Genomic DNA, 19,589 nt, shown 5'->3' on the forward strand with positions numbered 1-19,589 from the left:
GTCGTTATCGGTTATGGTATCGGCCGAAAAAATCCATATCATACTATATACCCATTTACAGCCAAAAATATGGGTAAATAAGTGCTGGGTTCAAAGATCCCAGAGATATCTTGCGTACATGTAATCCCGATCTAATAATGGTGGCAAGAAGTTGCTATCACCTGAAGTCGGAACATTTCTCTCATGAAAGCCAAATTAACACATGGCTCCACTTCACTACCTGAGAAACATAATTGTGAATTTTCCTAAGAATATTTCAGATGATTTTTCAGTTTTTCCCTGAAATGAAACTATTTTTTAAGGCAGGGACCTGCCATCTGCTGGAAAATGACAGCGTCCACAACTGTTTCAGCTCATCAATGCTAAAACTATAGTTACTTGTACTGACTGAAGAATGTTTCTCAATATTTAATCACTTGAACTGACCACAATCCTATGACTAAAACATTTCTGAAATGTAACTGAAAATGTAAATTTAACTGAAATGAAACTACCAAATGTTGTAGACACATTTTAGCAAGGTGTCAAGGTTTGATAACTTGACTAAAGGTGAAATGTGTCTTTTTGAAGTGAACATGCAGAAATTAGTGCTTTTGCATGTGTGTCTCCTGACCTGTGCGTTGCCGTAAGCCACATTCTGACACAGTCTGGTGATGTCCTGCTTACAGGAGTCGTAAAGCTCCGGCTCCAGACGGATATCCTCCGACTGCAGAGATTCAAAAAGGATTTAGTAGACATACAGAAAACATGGACACACAAAGAAAAGCTGACGTTTAATGTGTGTAGGCATGAAAAAAACAAAACAGAAAATGTAGAGGTCCAGCATCAATTCCACTACACCTCTCATCATGCCTTATGGAGGAACATATATCGATCAGCCACAAAGGTAAAACCCGTAATGTTTCGGCAATTAGCATACACAGCACGGTTTACACAACTCTCTGTAACTTTCCAGTTTGACTACAAAACTGTGTTCAGGTCAACCGACTTGTTTTGTCTCATTAATGCAGTGAGCATTGTTGGGGTTATTACAGACTCCCCGTCTCTGTGCTGCTGTTTTGTCTCTGTGAGACATCAGGTGACCGACTGTGATGTTGCCGTGTCAGTGAACGTACCATCTCTACCTCCTCCACCCGGAGCTGTTTACGACATTTGACAGACACCCGCTGCTCCTTGGCCTCCTGCAGCGTATCGTTCCTCACTGTGGTGCTGAGGCAGATCACTACGTCCACCCTGAATGACAGGAAAACATAGGGTCATTCAACTCAGTCGGATTGTTTTTACTTCTCGCTATGGAGAGTCTGTTAATAAGTTGTGGAAATAACAGCAAAAAGAAAGTGTTTGGCTTCCAACCATTTTGTCCTGTGAGCCCATAAAAAACTAACCGTTGTCACTTTCATCCCAGGTTTTACATGTTCATGGGCTGTTTTAGATAACTGGAGAGGTAAACTTCACTTTAACCCTGATGTCCTGACTGTGCGCTTCTAGTGTTGTGTGCGCACGTGTTTAAAAACATCACTTTTGTAACTTTAACGTCTGAAATCTACATTAATTTCAATCACTACAACATACATTTTTTATGTATGAGCTTGGTTTGGGCCATTGCTATTTGATAGGAGTCAACGCCTGAGCTACGACCTGCCTCTGGACATTAAGTTGGATTTCGGGTATTTCATGATTTTTGGTAACATCATTCAGGTTTGTCAAAATATCTGCTATAAACTGCACCAAGCTTGTTTTACATTTCTGTTTTACAAGTTGTGGCTAAAACTGAAATATTGAGACTGAGCTGTGAACAGACAGATTTTCTCATCGCATAATTCACATATATAACAGTTTGTTTTTATTTCATCACCCTTACTCCTAAATACATGTTTCATTTATAGTTTACACTGAGCTATTGTAGTAACATATTTAAGGTAAGTAAAACAGTACTTTACATAACTTAATTCAAACAGTACTGCAAGTGACAGGTAGAAGACCTCGATATCAGGCTATTATCTACTGACCTCAGTCAATCCTAATGACAGGTTTGTCATTAGCATTGCTTTATAGCAATAACTGTGTGTGTGTGTGTGTGTGTGTGTGTGTGTGTGTGTGTGTGTGTGTGTGTGTGTGTGTGTATATATATATAATAATTCTGCTGTATCTGTCTGAAGCCTTTTTTTTTTCTCATGATTGAGTGTGTGGGTCTTACTTCTTCTTGATGTTGGGACACAGTTTGAGGACGTCCTCCTTGCAGGCTGTTTTGAACTTATAGGAGAAACGGAAATCCTTGATCTGAATCTGAGGAAAGAAACACAGACATTATTATTAGTGACAGATTTAACAGAAAACAAATGCCTACACAGTTGCATCTTCATTTTAAGTGATATAACTGAGAATTGGGTTAAACGTCCAGTGTGGAGGATTTAGGGGGATCTATCAGCCAACATCCGACAAACCAAACACTTGCTCTTGAAAGGGATTATTGCCTTTGTTCTTACTCAAGGACCTTTGGTTCTGCTACACGCTTCACCACTCAAAGCCACTGCATACTACACACTGAACCTTTAAGACTTCTCGTGTTGAGCAGAATTTGACCGGCCTGCTCACCAGCTGGAAGTGTGTCACTCCCACCGCACACTTCTCATTCATCTCCTTTTGGTGTTTGTTCTGAACCAAGCACTCCATCAGATCACCAGTGTCGATCTGATTATCAGCTACCTCCTGACAAACAGAAACATGTAGACGTTAAAAAAGAGGCAGTATTTTTTTGAGATCTGAATCATTTGCAACAATTAAATCTCTTAGAGTTTTATAATACTAATTTTATTCATCATGCATTTAGAGTCCATTTGAAATCCTTCCTGCTTTATTCTCTCTTTTCAGTACTTTGGTTTTAGAGGCCAGTTTTAATACAGTGGACTTCCTTATATCAAGGCAGCATATCTCTTCTCTGGGTGCCAAAAAATTCAAAAATTCTTCCTATTACTTAAACTGGATTTCAGTAGTCGTTGGAAAAGACTTACGTGGCAGTGGGCCTGGATGACGGGTTCACAGGCTCTCATAAGCAGTGCCTCGATCTGAATATCCTGAGGACAGAACAAATGGAGCGATGCAGTTAACACAAGACATCCAGTAAGATCAGATCAGTCAGCTCTGACGTTGCTGATATATAGTCACTGTAAGAATTAGATTTGGTTAGAGGAAGTTCCCAACCTGAGGGTCGGCATTAATCATAGTACGATTATTTTGACAGATAATGTGATTGGGATGAGTCATGATTTCAGTGGAAATGGTAAATTATAAATGTCATTTGAACTGAAGAGAAACATATATAAAAGACTTAAAATTTGCAAGTTAAAATGGTAAATAAAAGTTCACATAAACTAATTTTCATTTCTTTTTCTGAAAAGCAAGCACTTTATCATGAGGTACATTTTTCAAAAGCAGTTTCTTATACATTTTATTGTTAACATTACATGTATATATTGGTAGAGTACTCGTTATTAGTATTAGTTACTTTGTTTTGTCACATTCCCAATACAAGCCCTGCACACTTAGAATGATTATGTAGTGTAAATTTAAGTTGCTTTCAGATATGCAATGAACACCAGACATTTTAGTGACATTTTCCAGAGCTGCTGCACGTGCGAAAGCAAATGTCTATCAGAGGGAGTGAGCGGCTTTGGAAATTTTTCTGAACTTTTCCTGCTATCCCCCTAGTCAAATGGGAAATGTGAGAATACAGCAGGAAAACGTTTCAGGGTTAAAAAGTGGAGCCATACAAGTAGAATATTCTGACAAAGATGTCAACTTGGAAAGACAATGGGATTTTGACAATAAGGGCTGATGCAGGAGCAGTAAATCAAAACACGACTTCCACAGCAGAATTTATGTTATGTTCGGCCTCCTGCCTGCTCGACCCAAAGGCTTTCATGTGTTGTTAGCCGCTGAACCAGAGTATTATGGGATGCAGCAGCAGTTGCAGCAGCTGTGGTAGTTACCTCAGACTCCAGCTCTGTCAGGTTTCCCACCACATCTCGGCAGCTGGACACCAGGTCCTCTAGATGGTCCTGCAGACACTCAAGCTCCTGTCCTGCCTCAGTCTTCTCGCTACACCACTTCCCCAGGTCGGTCAAACAGCGTTTCTGCAGCTCCGGGTCCAGCTTCACGTCCAGTGCCCTCTGGTGGAGAATCCTCTGCACCTCCACCTTACAGTCCCGAGAGAGCTGTAGGAGAACGATTACCATGTCCAGTTAGAAAAAGACCAGAGAAACAGCTCCCTTTTATTGTTCACTGAAGCTTTAAACTGATACTCCACTCCAGAATTTCCATCCTTTACACAGACATTTTTCAAAGGTCGCCATTTTAAATATGCAGATTTGTATGTTTATTAAGTGATTTATAATAAAAGAAAAACTTTATATATATATATATATTTTTTTTTTTTTGAGTGGTCATCATCATCATATATATATATATATATATGACCACTCAAAAAGCACTTTACAGCACTTTCACTATCACACATGATTCACACACCGTCAAGGACAGCCAGAGCCACGGTCAGAACATAAAAAGGGTTTTTTTAAGAATAATTTGTCATTGTTTGGCCAAAATAGGGCTGCATAAACAGCGTCAAGTAGTTTTATTTTCAATTTTATTTTATATACAATTACCCAAGAAAATAATAACAGTAATAATAAATTAATCAGTGAATGAAAAAAATAATAAGTTGGAGCCTTTAACAAGACATGTGTGATTGATGAACTCCCTATTCCTCTTCTGTGGAGCAATGACATGAAAATGACATGTCAAAGTTCATCAACGTCAAACAAATTAACACAGATTGACGTTAACCCAAAAACGAATCCACTGATTGTCATGATTCCACTAAAATTTGCTAAATTCACTGTAAAATCTAGCAGTGTAAATTCTGGTGTGCCCAGACCTACAGAGGCTGAGAATTTATGTTTGGAGTATCATTTTAAAGCAAATGCAACACTGATGATTTTACCAAGAACTTGTTTCACTGCATTTGATTAATGAATATAAGCACATCAAGATTATCTGGAGCTAAGTATTGATTATTCACATCACAGTGCAGTAGCTCACTTCAGTTTACCAATTACTCTTGAAAATCAGCTCCCACATGCACCAATACCAGCGAAGAATTACCAGAACATAAATCACTTCCCCCAACAAACCACCAGTCATCTTGACAGACGTCCGGTTTACTGTAATTGTTAGCAACAGGACATACTCACAGTAAAACCTTGGTTTTCTGCTTCAGCTGGCCCACCAGGCAGCTATGAGAATATTATGGTCAGTGAGAAAGCTCACAAAAACTGTATTTACCACTGGCTCTATTATCTTCTGCATACAGCAACCTGCTGTAATAAATGTATATTTGTCAGGGGCAAAAAACAACAGTAATTCACTTAAATTTTCCAGAATTAAGAATGATCATGCTGATGCTAGCTGATTAGCATCAGCATGTGAAGTGGAGAGCTCTTAGTCTGTCTTTTGTCACAGTCAAAGAATAAATCGACACGTTCAAACCGCACCGCTGACCAGTAACAGTTTGACTTCTGCTAACAGCTAACTGTTGTTGTGCAGATGTCTTGACTGAGACTTTCAAGTTCACAGCAACAACATGAACACTTCCTTCCTGAGTAAAAGCATCAGTTATTCTACTTTGATTAGTTTAATCAGAACTGTTCTTTATTTGACTTTATCATAACAGTGCTTAATTTCACTAAAAGGAGGAAACTTCTGTATCAGTCCATAACCTCAGAGTTTATCCTACATCCAGATTTTTCATTAGCATTGCTTGAGGCCAGAACAAAGGAGTATGCTACTGAAATGAAACTCTAACAGACGGACTGACATGTGATGAGCATTTATTTTAGAAATATGACTTAGATGTTCTATCGAAGTGTATGATTCAACTGTTAGCCTTTGTCTAGTGTTAAATAAAATTACCAACAGTTGCACTAAATGGTCATATCAAATTGCAACAAAGTGTTGTAGTAGTTTTGCATAGATTATTAGTATTGTAGTAATTAGTATTGATCGTCCCAGCCCCTAATATCTATATTTTTGTTTTAAACATTTAGCTGACGCTTGTTGCTTTTTTAATTCAACAATCTTTTTTTTTAGATCTCCATTGCTGACATTCCTGCTGTTGATCCTGTGTGACAGTATCAAACACATTTTGTCCCTGTAACACAGAATCATTTGGTAATGACCATGTGAATAGATTCTGAATTTTCTTTGTGTGGCGTAAAATAGTTCAGAATGAGAACTGCAATTATTTGTAATTGTGTGAGCTGGTATATGTCAAACTTTAATCTGTATAGACAGACAACAGTATTATCATTTGGGTGAACAAATCCTTTAAAATTATTTTAAAAGGAAATGAGACAAAAAGTCTCTTTTGTACCGGAGTGATCACAGTAGAGACTTACCCTGCGCCCCTGCTCCACAGAGCGGTAAGCGTGACGGTACAAGCAGGAGAAAATGGCACCCGGCGGCATCATCTCGCTGGTCTCGTTCCAGCCGTGAGTGTGGCAGAGCCGAGCTGCATCCCCCTGGCATTTCTTATACAGGACGGGATCCAGCCTGAGCAGCAGCACATGCCATGATTAACAGATGGGTTGTTCACTGAGGGTACCTCATGTGTCAGTGTTCAAACATTACGTACTAATGCGGCTCAATACGGACCACATTTACTGAAAATATAATAGCCACATACATACACAAAACATACATTAATACCTACTAAAGACAGACTATTTACTGTTGGAAGGTTATCAACCAGCGAAGATAGTGTAGTTTTACCAAGCTCTTTTTAAAAAACAATTCCGACTGTAATTAAAATTTAAACAGAAATACACTTAAAAAATTACTTGAATTTAGTCACTGTTCCCTAAAGATTCTGATCTAAACCCCAATTGTGTTTTTGTTTACTGTGCATAAAAAACGTTCATCTTACTTCCAGTCTCTGGCAATAAAGTACTGCAGCTCCAGCAGTCTGTGTTCACAGTCCTCTACCATCTTCTCAGTGTACAGATGCTCCATCAGACATGATAGGATCCTGCAGGAACAACACCAATATATTCACGTCTAACCGATGTTACACAACAAACACAACACTGCAGACATCATTAGAAGTTCAATATTAATATAGATTTTAACACACAGTATAACCTGCTCGTCCGAATGATCATCAATTCATGATCATTTGTAATGAACAGAGGTCATTTTACCTTAACATTTAAACTTTTTATAGATTCTTTAAATCAGATTACACACACACACACACACACACACACACACACACACACACACACACACACACACACACACACACACACACACACACACACACACACACACACACACACACACACACACACACACACACACACACACACACCTCTAAAATAGTACCATAATAATAGTTACATGTGAGTTCAGGTGTGTTTTTATGACATGTTCATGTTATTTCGTCAACCCTCAAACTGACAGGTTTGATCAGTGAAAACCATGTGATTTATTAAAATATACCAGTCACATGCTACAAGATATCTACCAACTAATTCCACAAACGTTTGTCTATCTGTGGAACGCATATCTCGAGAACTGTTCATCTTGTTGACTTCACACAAACATGCATATTGTTAATGGCCCAGGAAAGTGCAGTGCCGTTTTGGTGTGATTTGGACATGCTATACATTCAGTATTAATACAAATTGAATAAACAGATGGCCAGTGCCCAGCAGCTGCCTGTGCAGTATGCCTTTAGTCTGTGGACCGACCTTTACGTTCTCTAACAGGAGCGGTTGCCAACTGGGTCAAACTGCTGCGCAAAATCACTGCCAGATCAATGATTTCCATCACGGCAGCAACATTAATAGAATCAATTCTTCTTTAGCAAGTTGTCTTCAAAGTAAAAGCACAACTTTGTTTTGTTGCTATAACGCTGAGTGTACAGCTGTAATGCAGCGCTATTATTTTGAAAAGGTGTGAACTCTGAAGATGATGAGTGTTGATTGCTTAACAGACCTCTGAAATAGCCGACACACAATGTATGAAAACAATAACACCAGTTAAGTAAATGATTTTAACTTATGTTAGCCACACGCGTGTTATAAAGCAAATACAGTTTCATTTCATGAAAAACATTAACCATAAAATCTTCACTGTAGATAAACCAGGTAGGATGAACACAACATTTTCTAACTTTACTCTGCACCATCGACTGTTTATATGTTTAATTCTGAAGTAGCTTCGGAGCATTACCACAGGCCAAGCAAACAGCCCACATTCCACCCACAGGCGGGTTTACAACGAACACAGCACCAAGAAAGTGTGAAGCTAAGGCATTGAAGAGTGGGAGGACGACTCACATGGGGTCTCCATTGCGGATGTGTTTGCAGGCAGTCTGGATGACCGACTCACACGCCTCGTTCAGTGCTCGATCGATGCGGTAGTCGGCTCCTGGATCGGCTTCCTGAATCAGAGTCTGGAGCTAAGGACAGAGAGGAATATTCCTATCAAGAAAGGAAAAAAACAGCTGGGGTTCTGCTCTGTGGGGTGCTGAAAGACATTCTGGGAAATTAAGTATTTACTGCTAAAATTAGACAGGGCAGCATAACCAGTGGGTCTCCGTATCGAAAACAAGGATCTGTGACTAAATGTATGACATCTGGAAAATTGTTAAGTAACATGGTTTTTAACTTTGTCCTTACCGATTCCTGAAAACAACTTTTCACTGTAACAGACTTGACTTGCTGAACTTGCCACGTCAACACGGAGGCTCTGTTCATATCCATGTCTCTCCAGACTCAATTTATAGATGTATGACTTAGGAGCATGTATTTATTAAACATATCAAGTGTATTTTTATCATAATAGGCATAGGAGTTATTGACAAAAATGTGTGTTGTGAGGTCACAGTGACCTCGACCATTGATCCCCATATTCGAATCAGTTCACGCTCGAGTTCAAGTAATCGTTTCTGCCAAATAATGGGATTTTCTCAAGGCGTTCCTTGGATACCACATTGAGGAGAAATGGTTGGATCAACAACTTGTTTACATATGGGTAAACAATGTCATTAGTTTGCCGAGTGTGAGATAAAACCAGAGTATTTCGCTCCCAGCCGGTTAACATCCACATGCCTCAACTGAATGTGTACACATGTTGCTTCAGTCCAGTGGTTACAGGTCGGTTTATCCTGACACATTACTGCTACATATAAATTAACTAAATATTTTTAAAAATTTACCAGACGAGTATTGCTGGTGCTGAAGGTAAGGTATTATTCCCAACCCAATCTAGATTATAGTACGTATTAATGTAGACTTACCGCCCTCTGACAGTTGGGGTCGATGGCTCCCATGTCTCCTCGGCCGACCCTCATCAGGCAGTGCAGTGTTCGTCCTTTTCGGTGTAGACCGGAGCAGTGACCCTCGATCTCGCTGCGACACTGCAGCACTATCTCCGGGCTCAGAGAAAAATCCTCCATCAGCATCCGCCTGTAGTCCATCATCTCTCCCTGACACTCGCCACTGACCACACGACCTGACAACATACATTCATACATACACATGCACTTAAGACTTTGGGGGCATGTTTAAGTATAAAATACTGGACTGAAAAGATTTTATCAGATTATCAGGTATATTTCTTCTTTTTCACTTTCTCTGAGCTGCTCACATTCAGAGCACATGGTTTTTTTCTTCTTAGAGTTCTTACTAATGATAAGACGTGAGCCAAACTGACAGACGCTCATTGTGTATTTGACAAGTAAATAAATCACAGGTGAAAACACACCAGTGACTGACAGGTAATCCAGCTAATAGTGGCCTTTGGCTGCCCAACAAACAATCAAGGACAGTGATTGGTGGTTGGGACTGAGAGTGACTGACAGGTTCACAATGAGGCGGAGATGCTCACCTCGATGCACAGCGGACTCCAGACAAAGGAGTAGGTAGGACAGACGAGCTTCTCGAGCCCGGGGCATGTTGGTGTCCACGCTGCAGCGGTACTTCCTCAGGTCTGACTTGCAGGCTTTGGCCAGCGAGTAGCTCACCTTATAGTCCTGAGCAATCAGCTTCTGCCTGGTGGTCAACGCCTCGCGGCACTAAGGACATGGAGCCAACATCAGCATTACAACAGAGCTAATAACTATTTGCCTCTGATGTGACAGACAATCTAATGTGGGATATTTACTCACAGAATTTGATGTTAATAATCGGTTTTCAATGTAACAAAATAATTTACAGCATTATCTATATCGATAGATAGATAGATAGATAGATAGATATATACAGATAGATATATTATAATATTCCTTTTCTATTCATTTCTCCTCAAATTATTTCACACTTTAGTAAACATGGGAATTTTAAAAGTTTAATGTTAATCGTCACAGTACAACACCAAGTCAGTTAAACTTCAGGAATATCAATCTGTCCATTTAGGAAGCACAAGTGATTGTGAATCAATTTCACTTGCTTTGGTGCAAATGAAAGTGACAACAGGTGCAGTGGAGAGGCCAAATCAAGTTGTGTTCTGCTCATGTCCTTGTCACTACTGGTAGCAAGAGGAGGTACCTGCAGCCCAATCAGGTTGCACAGGTAGTACAGGGCTCCTTTGTGCGAGGAGGAACAGGAGGAGCACTGCCAGAGCTCTACAAAATGACCTTCAGCAGACTACACGTGTGCATGTTTCTGACCAAACTGTCACAAACAGACTCCATGAGGGCGGCATGAGGGCCGGAGTCCTCTAGTGTGACCTGTGCTCACAGCCCAGCACCATGCAGCTTGATTGGCATTCACCAGAGAACACCAGAATTGGCAAGTCTGCCACTGGCGCCCTGTTCTCTTCACAGATGAGAGCCGGTTCACACTGAGCATGTGTGGCAGGCGTGAAAGGGTCTGCTTATTTACTTTGCTTTTCAGTGTGGTTTTGAATCCAGCCCTCAATAGGTTGATAATTTTTGTTTCTACTGACTGTTGTTTTGTCATTTAGTTCTCAACAAATTATGCAATGTACATCAGTAAAGATTTTCAACTTGAATAATTCGTTTATCCAGATCAATAAATAATTTATTTGAGCAGTATATATACACATATTTGTGCATTAGTATTTTAACCTAGAGATGCTCAAAACCACCCAACTACTTGGTGAAAATGTAAATCTACAAAATTTCTCTCGAAGATGGTGAAGAAAATAAATTCTTGGACTGTGAGCAGTACTCACCCTCTCAGTCATTGCCTCCTCAAACTTGTGATTGAAGAGGCATTTGTAAACTCGTCCCTCTCCTGCCAGTGTCTGGAAAATCAAAACAAAAGAACACTTCTTACACCACAGCTTGAGTTACTTAATCATTCAATAACTCAGAGGTGAGGGTAATGTCACAGATGATGTTAAGAACATTAACAGTGGACTTGGAAATCAGGTTGTATTTTCTTTAAGTGTGTTTAAGAAATCTTCAGGAACTAAACTTTCACTGTCAAAGAAAATGTATTTTCTCTCAAATTAATTTACTCCTTAACACTTACTTAGAAAATAAAGCGTACAAAGCTGCCTATCGAAGGGGTCCAACTTCACAATATCAGCCCCATTATAACCCAACCCAGAAAACATGGGATTAAGAAATGATCAATGGGCATAGGGTGTAACATGTGATTGGTTAGTGTGTTATAATGGTCAACAACCGACATTACATCCAGGGTTCCTCAGAGCTTCCTAAAAGAAAGACGAGCATGATTGATTTTTTTAAGCTTCCACGATGGGTTTTGTCATTTCTGTGACGTTAACCAATGGATCACAGCTAACAACGCTCTGCCGGAAGAAGAGAAACTGTACACAAATGAGGAATAATGATTACACACACACGTTTTTAGGCTTTTCCAAGCACAAGACAGCCAGTGTCATACACACTGCTTCTGATGCCATGTTTGTTTACTGTCTTGATTGGTTGGGGTATAATGTGTTGTCTGTCATCTCTATGACATGACAATAATCTATGACTCTATAATCACCTAATCTAACAAAGAGATCATTTTAACAAACAAAAATATCACCAGCATTAGGAGTTGTTGATTAGAACTGACTCTATAGTAATTCCATACTAGATCTGATCGTTTCATAAAAATATATTCAGTATGTTTTCTGACCTGAAAACCGAGTTAAAAAGCACAAAATGAAGTAGAACAGTTGCTAAAAACCAATGAGTTTCAAAATGCAGGCAACTGATTAACTTGTTTATAAAAATAAAGTGATCAGAAAAAGAAAAGGCAAAGTGATTACATCCTAAGTCAATCAAATTCTATTTGAATAGCCCATATTCATAAATCACAATTTGTCTCATAGGGCTTAACAAGATGCGACCAAAAGCGACTTAAAACTATTAAATGGGGAAACACATCCTATAATGTATATTATTGTAAAGCAGGATAGACAATTTGTAGCATAAGCTGAAATCAGTCTAACTGAAGGGAAATAAGAATTAATACTATGGTGATAGTCTGCTCTTTTGCAAAGCTGTAATCAATTAATCAAATTTTATTTGTATAGCCCATATTCACAAATCACAATTTGCCTCATAGTGCTTTAACAAGGTGTGACCTCCTCTGCCCTTAACCCTCAACAAGAGTAAGGAAAAACTACTAAAAACCCTTTTAACAGGGTAAAAAGAAGGTAGAAACCTCAGAGAGAGCCACATGTGAGGGATCCCTCTCCCAGGGCGGACAGAAGTGCAATAGATGTAACTCGAGATCAGGAATAATTAGACTTTTCCTGGTGCTGTGGAGATGTGTATAAATCCTTACATTTTCACAGAAGCGCTCCCGGTCCTCGCGGCAGGCGAAGTAGAGGTAGCGGTCAAGGTGGAAGTCATCTGAAGACAGTTCAGCCACTCTCATGATGGCCTTCTTACAGTCTTCCTTGATGGTGTGCGCCCCAGCCTGCTCTTCGGCCTCCCGTACCAAACCTTTCTCCAGACAGGCGATCACCTCACCCTGAGAGTGGACGTCCTGCACGGAGGTCAAAGATCCAAGAACAGCAGAGTTTTAGCAGGTAGATTTCAGTGTCACGGTCAATGTTGTTTAGCTCGGTTACAACCAGGATTCATTTTAGGAGAACAGATAATCATTTCTGTTATGTTCTTTCATTTCATTCACTCCTGTTTATATCAGCCTCATGCTTCGTGTATTTAGTAAGACACAGACATTGTCTTTAAACTCTTACTTTCAACAGCTACAGTACATCACAGCAGCTTCTGTCCTTTGCTTTGACTTCTTCACAAGCCTTATTAATAGGGTCAGCTTTCCCAAATTCAATAACAAACCATGTCCTTGTTACTTTGAATATGAACAGACTGTTGACAGAATTCACTGGGACAATTTCATCATTATAAACCAATAACAACTGATGACAGTTTGTTCTGTGTATTATCCAGACGAAGTTGTTATTATTATACGGCTTAACTGACCCTTTAGAAAGGTTCTGCTCTAGTGACACAAAAGTACATATGTGAAAATACAATTTTTCATACAGGCATTAGTGCTCAGCAACACTGGGGAACAGTAGAGGTTTGAAGTTTTACTTGAGTGTTTGAGTGACCAAAGTTCAATAACCTTAGTTTCAGAAAATTATTAATTTAAATCCACACTGCAGCCATTTTTATGACACCACAAGTTTCTCAACTCAACATATCTGATGTGTCTATATCTGTCCTGGTACAACAGCAGCTACTGCATGATCATTTCATCAGCCACAATGATCTGGTGTTCTGCTTTTTCCCTTGTGGTTTTAAACTAAATATCTTTTGTTTGTATTTGTCAATTGTCCTGACATTTTGAAGACCAAAACAGAGACAAAAAATTGTAAATGAAAACAATAATTATCTACGTGCCTAATACACAAACTCACAAATGTTCCACTGTGTGGATTATAGTATCACCACGACCATATGTATTACATTTTCTCAGTGTGGTTGGAGTCAGTCTCATCTCGATCACATAGAAGTCAGCCGCCGTGACAAATTCCTGATAATGAAAACCACCTCGCTCCCCCTGACAAATGAGTCATTTGCTCTGAGTTCTGATTGTGACGATGTGATATCCCATAATAACTGCATGTCTAACATATTTATGAGGGTTTAGCTTGGCTCAGCAGAAGGAAAACACGTTCAAAGATTAATTTGCTCTGCTCGCTCACAAACTGCCATCAAACTTCTCTTTTCTCAGTCCAGCTTTTTTCTAAGTGGAAGCAGTGACAAAGGTTCATCAGACCCATCACAAAATCTGGAAACACTTTAGCTGCTCGACGAGAATGCAGAGTCCCTAAAAAACACTTTCACCGCTTGTTGTTCAGACTTCATTTCACCTGTCCTGCTGAGGAAATCTACAGGTCAGTCACTTGGTCAGACACCCATCAAGAAATCATTGTGCTCTACTGGTGCAACAATTTTGGATTATGGTCCTTGACAGAAATCTGTTGAAGATCACCAGATCTTTTACAGCTGCATTCAAGCCGCACACCACATCTCGACCAAAGTATCTGCATCCTGTCAGACAACTCAGCGACTTTGTCCATGACCGGTGACATGTTACTGACTTGGCTTCTTCCCCTGAGGCCTTGGGCTTTATCGTCTCAGATCCAGGATCACAGCTGCGGCCAAATCATGAATCATGGTGGCAGCTGTATTATGACTAAAGCTAGATTGCTTACCCATATCCTGGGCCTCAACACATTTGTACAGTATTTACAATACAACTGACTGGAGCACGTTTCAACTGTTAATCATTCAATTAATCAATAAAATTGTATTTGTTTAGCCCATATTCACAAATTATAATTCGCTTCATAGGGATTACAAGGAGCAACATCCTATACCTTTAACCCTCAACAAGAGTAAGGAAAAACTGACAAAAACATATTGATACATAGATATGATTTGTGCTGCCCATAGATGCATTGTATGTATGAATGTTTGTGTGAATGGGTGAATGGCATAACTGTACTCTAAAGCGCTTTGAGTGGTCATCAAGACTAGAAAAGCACTATATAAATACAGACTATTTACCATATAATATATCATATCTATATATTAATATGTTGTTGCTTGTGTGTATGTATGTATATACCTCTTACATAAGTTTGTATATGGTGCTAGTCATAAATCCCTTTCTGGCTTCATAACTACATTATTACTAGTGCATTATTACAGCTATTACCATTATTAGAATATTATTGTTATTATTGTTGTTATCATAATTGCTATGCTATCACTGTATATTATTATTAGTATGCAGCATGTACACTCATTATTGTTATTAGCATTACTGTATACGTACAGTAATATATACATACAGTAATGTATATACATATTTTCACTTATTAACAAACAAAAATTACAAAATAGCTTATCTGTGAGAAATATTTAGATTTTTGGTTACTTTTCTTACCGAAATATTGAACAAGAATCCTAACAGTTCAATGAGAGCTGTAGTCAATTCAACAGAAAATAACCTACAGTATATAGCACCCCAATATAATTAGAGTGAATGCATGCAGCTGGTGCTATGTCAAATTCTTATCTTTAAACACACTAAGTTCAGGTTTTAAATTTCACCTTCTCTCCTGTGCTGATGCTGCCGCAGCGCAGAGTGTTGATGTCCTCGCGGCACTGGTCCATGAAGCCGCAGATGAGCCGGTAGTCGCTGAAGACGATGCTGGTCATTTTGGTGATGTACTGGTTGCACTGGTAGTCACTGATGTTGCTGCGGTGATCCACCAGGCAGGACACCAGGAAGCCTTTACCCAGCTCCTCCGCCGCGCATTCTTTAATCTGTGCGAAGAGAGCAGACAGTGTCACGACTTTTGAACTGCCTTGTTAGTGAAAGGTCCTGCACAAATGAACTTGTCTTGAAAAATAATAATAAATAAAGGATACAGCACAGAAGTGAGTTTAATAAAACATTGTGTCCAGAAAGCTTCAGCTGCCATTGAGGCATGATTCAGATGCTTCAAAAAGTTTTAATTTCCCACACGTGACATGCAGTGTCTGAGACCACTTTCCCATTCACGTGAACGTCAAACTAGAAGACCTGAACTGACTAAAATGAGCAAAATTCAACATTCAGAAAATAAAACCATCAAATAGTTTACATAAATCCAAGAGGCACACTCACATTGAAAAGACTATAGTTTCAAAATTCTCTTTAGGCAACAATAGCAGCTGTATCAAAACTGAAAACAAACTGAGGCTTGTATAATAGTGGGAAAACATCAATGAGATTAGGGGTGATTCTTTAACACTCAATTACAAGCACTACCCTGCAAAACAAATAAGTCTGAATAAGTCAGTCATTTTCTGAAAATTGAAATAAAAAAACAGCAAGGAAGCTGTAAAGATCGGGTGTGAGGAACTGACCTCAGAGATGATCGTCTTGCAGACCTCCACAGCTACAGACTCAAACTTTGGGTCGGTGGTCAGGTTCAGCTTGTAGTTCCACAGCAGCTAGAGGAGAGAAGACACATCAAACTACTGCAGGCTATTTTGTTTTCACTTTTCTTATTCTCATGTCCAGTATTAACAAAAACTTAATTACACAATCTCTATCAATGTGGTAAAAGAATGAAATGTGACAGATTCCTGGGGCACTGAGTGCTTTTCATACAAACTGTACAACTTGTCATAGTGGATGATGTGTTGTCAACTCTTGTTTTGACTGAAAACAGTTTATGCACATTCTACCCTTCTCTTAGGTTGCAACTATCTTATGGGTCAAGAATGACATTTCATGCTTAACATTCAAACCAATACAAACGTAAAGTGCTGAAATTCAATATTGATAGTGCTTCCAGCACTGCATCAGCCAGATCAGTAACTGGCTTCTGCAAGGAGAAAGCTTCCATTGACTTCTAAGTAGTCTTAATTTTGTCCCTTACCCTGCACCATATTTAGTCCATTTGTCTAAACATCCACTGACTACAATTCAACAAATAGCTAAGTACGATATTCCAGCATATGTCTTTGGAAATGTCAGATTTTCTAGACTGCACATACGGCACATGGAATTAAAGGATAACATGATGCATGCTGGGAGGTTGTGTTTTAGGGTGTGGCACCAGAAGTCACTTACATGGTTGCATTCGGCAGCAATCTCAGTCTCCTGAAAGACAGAAAGAAAGAAAGAAAGTGATTTAGAGTGCAACGTGCGACATACTTTCAAGTTTATTCCTGCAGAACTTCATGTCCTTTGGGGTCGTTGAACACTAAATATAGAACAGTGGGTCAACCACACTGCCATTTCGCAAGTAACCAATTTCCCACACATCCCATCATCATTGCAAGCTTATTTGTAGAGTGATGGTGCGTTTAGGTGTTTGTCATCGAGTCCACCTTCATAGGTGGCCACCTCCCAGTGAGGCAGCCCCTGACTCACAACACAGCTTCTCGGGTCCAATGTGGCCTCTGTGTTATTTTCATGCAGTGCTGTGTTGACCTGAGGTGACATGTCTGACTTTCTGCCTTGACCAGATGCCAAGCCCCTGTAGACCAATGGGCTCCCCTCCCCTTTAACTAGAGAAAACCCCAAATCACTGCTGTATTCCCAAAGGAGGGCCAACTGCTGTGTGTGTGTGAGTGTCTTTGAAATAACAACTCTGCAAATGAATGAAGAGTTTCTGACTGTTTACCACGTAGCAGCCACAGCATGGGCCAGGAATAGGTTGTCTGTCTGTCTGTGCGTGTGCGTGTGCGCGTGCGCGTGTGTGGTAGGTCCTATTTACAGTGTATTTTACACACTAGTGTTACAATGCCCTTCATACCGACAGTAAACGCAGTGTGATGAGCAGGTCTCAGCCTGGTCAACGCGAGGAACAGGACAACAGGATAGTAGGGTGGGAAGAGGACAGACCGATGTTATAAACTGCACTGAGCAGACTCAGTGGGTCAACAGGGCGGAAAAAAATAAATAAATTGTCTTAGAAATGTGACCTGGACTAACCCGAAACAGCTGACACACCCACCACCACCACCGCTAAAAGAAAAAGGGCCTTTCATTATTGTCTGAATGTTTAGTAGGATCTTTTAGACCTGCTGCACACGAGAGGATTTTCAACTCTTAAACGATTTTAGAAAAAATGAGGCCACAATTTGTAGGAAACAATTTCACAGTGGTGATTCCAGTGACTTGGGATCTCACATAAACTCATGCGAGTCTTCTACTTCTCTGTTATTATGGTGCTTGGCAAACAACTTTGAGGTGCATTACTGCTACCTTCCTAACTGGGGTCTGGAAAACTTGCATGATAAAACGTGACTTCATAAAAACCAAAAAAACATGGAGGAGAATCAACGTCATCAGCTGGCTACACTTGCATGTGTTAAAAACTATGGATGTATGCATGTCTTTGTATACATACGTACGTACATACATACGTACATACATACATACATATACGTACATACGTACATACATACATACAAACATAACCCTAAAATAAGCTGCAAAAATCAAGTATGGATTGGGCTCTCATGTCTGTGTATGAAAGTGTAAAAATGTACAAAAGTAATAAGGAGATATTAGAATTTTTTTCAGTTTCTTGTCTTTAGAGAAAACCCCACCTCTGCACTATGTTCTGTCCAACTCTGGACTGAAAAGGCAGACATCACATCACACTGGTGAAAATGTGATTAATGTGGGCGTGTGTCAAATCAAATCAAATTTGATGTGTATCGCCCATATTCACAAATCACAATTTGTCTCATAGGGCTTTAACAAGGTGTGACATCCTCTGCCCTTAACCCTCAACAAGAGTAAGGAAAAACTACCAAAAAAAAAACTTTTAAGAGGGTAAAAAGAACATAGAGTGTCCAGCTAGGCAGGGGAAGTAAACGTTTAAGAAAACAAAAACTTCTTATCTAGTCAATACAACACTGATTTTAAAGCCCAAATAAACTAACAATGATGAAACAAGATTGTTTCTGACCAAGTAGCTGATGAAAACTGAGAAAATTCTGAGTTTTCTGGATAATTAGCTGTTCAGGCCCAACAAGTTCATACTCAAAATCGCTGTCCAGCTGTTGGAGCTGTAATCACACACATTAGGAGGAAATTAAACCAACACAGATGACAAACCCATTCATATCAGGCTGATATTCAGCCTCCTTTTGTTTACCATCCTTCCAGCTGCACTCAGTGAACATGAAAAATCTTTCAAGATCTCCATCTCATTTAATAGCTGCAGCTACATTAAACGTAATCAGCTCTCGTCTTGGGAAAACCATGAGGCTGAGCTTTAACTGGAACTAGGTGAGAGGAAGAGGAGCAGAGAGAGAAAGACACCTTGATACAGAGTTTGTCCTTTTAAGCCTTAGGTTGTCTAAACTGAATGAATGTCAAATGAGTGTGACCACTGTCATAGACTTACTATTGTAGTCAGATTTTTGAATTGAAAACCTTATTTTGTAAATTGCAGCACAATTGTAATAACAGTTACATAATACTTTTTAAAGCACCTTTTAAATAAATACTGAGTTCATATTTATCTCGTGAGGCTAGTGAAGATGTACT

At 39.5% G+C, this 19,589-nt stretch overlaps 1 protein-coding gene across 2 annotated transcripts in view; it reads right to left on the reverse strand.

Moving 5' to 3' along the window:
* glg1a (golgi glycoprotein 1a) overlaps positions 1-19,589 on the reverse strand; it is a 32,652-nt gene that overhangs the window by 6,580 nt on the left and 6,483 nt on the right. Inside the window, exons 2-18 of one of the 2 annotated variants that reach the window (XM_034587369.1) lie at positions 17,154-17,183; positions 16,442-16,528; positions 15,641-15,856; positions 12,834-13,037; positions 11,260-11,331; positions 9,952-10,138; positions 9,362-9,576; positions 8,400-8,521; positions 6,983-7,084; positions 6,456-6,609; positions 5,253-5,294; positions 3,990-4,214; positions 3,012-3,074; positions 2,596-2,709; positions 2,198-2,286; positions 1,116-1,233; positions 614-706 (exon numbers count right to left, since the gene is read on the reverse strand). In XM_034587369.1, coding sequence (XP_034443260.1) covers positions 614-706; positions 1,116-1,233; positions 2,198-2,286; positions 2,596-2,709; positions 3,012-3,074; positions 3,990-4,214; positions 5,253-5,294; positions 6,456-6,609; positions 6,983-7,084; positions 8,400-8,521; positions 9,362-9,576; positions 9,952-10,138; positions 11,260-11,331; positions 12,834-13,037; positions 15,641-15,856; positions 16,442-16,528; positions 17,154-17,183 — 2,133 coding nt within the window. The remainder of the gene's footprint in view (positions 1-613; positions 707-1,115; positions 1,234-2,197; positions 2,287-2,595; positions 2,710-3,011; positions 3,075-3,989; positions 4,215-5,252; positions 5,295-6,455; positions 6,610-6,982; positions 7,085-8,399; positions 8,522-9,361; positions 9,577-9,951; positions 10,139-11,259; positions 11,332-12,833; positions 13,038-15,640; positions 15,857-16,441; positions 16,529-17,153; positions 17,184-19,589) is intronic. The other variant, XM_034587370.1, reaches the window with a different exon arrangement.

This window comes from Hippoglossus hippoglossus, chromosome 6 (genome assembly GCF_009819705.1).
Source record: "Hippoglossus hippoglossus isolate fHipHip1 chromosome 6, fHipHip1.pri, whole genome shotgun sequence".
NCBI lineage: Eukaryota > Metazoa > Chordata > Actinopteri > Pleuronectiformes > Pleuronectidae > Hippoglossus > Hippoglossus hippoglossus.